The sequence below is a fragment of the Pocillopora damicornis genome, chromosome 14 (genome assembly GCF_964200805.1).
Source record: "Pocillopora damicornis chromosome 14, jaPocDami1.2, whole genome shotgun sequence".
In the NCBI taxonomy this organism is placed as follows: Eukaryota; Metazoa; Cnidaria; class Anthozoa; order Scleractinia; family Pocilloporidae; genus Pocillopora; species Pocillopora damicornis.
The window spans coordinates 5,055,001-5,057,500 of record NC_142683.1 but is presented as its reverse complement, the minus strand read 5'-3'; the positions used below and the strand labels follow the sequence as shown (position 1 = coordinate 5,057,500).

General features: G+C 35.8%; 1 protein-coding gene and 1 long non-coding RNA gene across 2 annotated transcripts in view; one reads left to right on the top strand and one right to left on the bottom strand.

Annotated features, from left to right (window-relative positions):
• Positions 1-893: 893 nt before the first annotated feature.
• LOC149034118 (uncharacterized) overlaps positions 894-2,500 on the bottom strand; it is a 32,016-nt gene continuing 30,409 nt past the window's right edge. Inside the window, exon 2 of the long non-coding RNA XR_016182968.1 lies at positions 894-1,649. This is a non-coding gene — a long non-coding RNA (uncharacterized LOC149034118). The remainder of the gene's footprint in view (positions 1,650-2,500) is intronic.
• LOC149034119 (uncharacterized) overlaps positions 1,884-2,500 on the top strand; it is a 20,246-nt gene continuing 19,629 nt past the window's right edge. The window contains exon 1 of the mRNA XM_089193764.1: positions 1,884-1,914. Within this exon, the coding sequence (XP_089049890.1) occupies positions 1,884-1,914 (31 nt within the window). The remainder of the gene's footprint in view (positions 1,915-2,500) is intronic.

Below are 2,500 nucleotides of genomic sequence, written 5' to 3'. Positions count from 1 at the left end.
AAAATTACTATGCAAACGTAACCCAGGATTTTCAAAGTTTCCGCCAAAGTTACTCAAACCTTACAGATGTGGTGGCCTTTGGACCTGAATGAAAATCCTCGCAGAAATTAGATCTGTAAAGAATTCGGAAAAACATTGGCCAGGAATCAGTTGACTGGTTGATCATTAAGAAAATCATTTCCGTCGCTCGAGAAGCAAGACCTAAAGCATCAGGTTTCTGCCTATTTCTTCACTTTTTACAGCAATAGATGCGTCTTGGACAATTTAACAAGCCCGCAAGCTTTTAGCTCCTGAATTAAGTTAAACGAATTGTACGTCCCTGAAGACTTTGACGTCCTTTGAAAGGTCTAGAAACGATACTGCTTATGGCAGCCATTACAGCATGTTTTTATCCATGTTAATTTTGAAAAGTAAAGGAAATGAAAAAGAACGGCTCTGCGGGATGTATTTTTTAGTGTATATTAATGACGTCTGAGTATGAAGAAGAAGCCCAAAATTTAGAATTACAAATTTCAACTAAAACACTTTCATCAGAAAATATTTTGAGAGTTCTTTGAAGCATATACGTTTCTCGTCGAGTTTTTTTCACTATTTTGAAATCCTAGTTATTTATAATATTCTCTGAACAAAAAGATTAAATACAAATTCAAACCAACATGTGGAGCAGTGGGCAAGTTATATGGAACAAGGGAACCACAATGCAAATCCCAGAGAATGGATTCACTGAATCAATTTTTCCCAAAGCTCCCTCTGATTCTTCGTATATTCCTGTCAATATAACATAACTTATCCACCATCAAAAGAATGCTCTTTTTTAGGTTCATCAAATTCTTATAATCTTACCTATTACAAAAAGTATCATCAGTATGCAAATCAAAATTAATCTTTCGGCGCCCTCAAAGACAGACGGTTTATTTACTTTTGGCGAAATGCACTTTGTCAACTTTCTATTTTAGAATTCGGTTGCTTCTTTGTTTGGTTTCTAAAACTGACTCTCTTTGATCAATGCCATCTTTTAAAAGCATTTTTAAAAAGTAATGTGTGATACTGCTAAGTCCCCCCTTACAATGAGTGGTTCCGGTAAAAACTTCTTCATTATGATCTTTTTTCACGTTCTAATGGATTGGGTTTAAGTATCATGCGCTCATTTGAAAAATCGTGCTTTCATTTATACTAAGAAAGCTATTAAGTACCTGGCCTTAAACGTTTGAAGCTATGACTTTCAGTTCTAAACATAAATGAAATATCTTATTACCTACACATTTGAGAAGAACCTTTTACCAAAAGTACACCAAGGTAGGTAATGGTCTAACTGAGCGTGAAATTTATCGGCAAAGGAAAAAAAAGATGTGAGATGTATACAACTGTTATGGATACAGGTCAAAAAGCGAATAATACTGCAATAGAGGTTTCTGGGTCGTATCAGTTATTTGCTTTGCTGTGCCATGGGAAGAAATGCTGTTTTGTCGCTTTAAATGCAAATTCCCTCCTTTCCCCCGGCTTTCGCATCTGCCTCTTAGACTTCTCAGTGGGCGGCCAGGTCCAAGCGAAATGAGGAAGTAACTCAGATATCATTTCAATTACAAAGTGTAATAGTTCCCTACAAAGTTAAGTTTAGTTCGTTTAAATTGATAGTTGGCGACAAAGACCTGTAGACAGAACGAAATGAAATTGGTATGCTTTAATAATTGATCACGTACAAGCTTGAAAACCCGCAAAGAAACTAAGTTAGTTTTGTAGAGGTGTTGCCATACTCCAGGTGACTGTACAAGGACAGCTAGTATTGAAATTCATAATATTCTTAAAAGCAACACTCATCATTTCCAGCATAAACTCCTCGTCGTCTCTTGAATTTGAAAAGAAAATTGCTTTTAACAGCGTACATGGGCCAAGTTTGGAAGTGGCCAAAGACTGGTAAGTGTCATTTGAAAGCCTGAAAACGTCTGAGGCTTTTTTTTTTGGTTAACATTATTCTGCCTGCGTGTAAAGCGTTGTGAAAGAATCGTTTAAGGTTTTCATAATACTGTAAAAAGGGATGAATAAAGAAAAATTGTTCACAAGACCCCTTCAAATGCTCAATTTTTAAAAGCTTTCAACCTTTCTTCACATTTAAATTTGTCCCTGATTGCGTCAAGCAACCAAGAAAAGGAAATTGTTTTCTACGCTCTAGTATTAAACGGGCGAGTTTCCTCACTCGATGTTTGCGTAAAAAGACGCGTACTTATGGAGACCAAATCTTTTAATTTTCATTTTCTTGCAATAGTGACCTCAATAAAAGGCGAAAATTCCCTTCGTTTATAGTTCTTGATAATCACTTCGCTTGGCTTTTTGGATTCACTTAGCACTGTTTTATAAAGAGGTCTATTCACTAAAATTTCGATCAACCTAGAATTCAGGAAAGCAAACAAGTTTTATTTAATATATGCAAATATTAGATCCGCGTGGGATGCAGGACATTTGTAATAATCAACACGAAGCACCTAATGACAGGAAAGATATA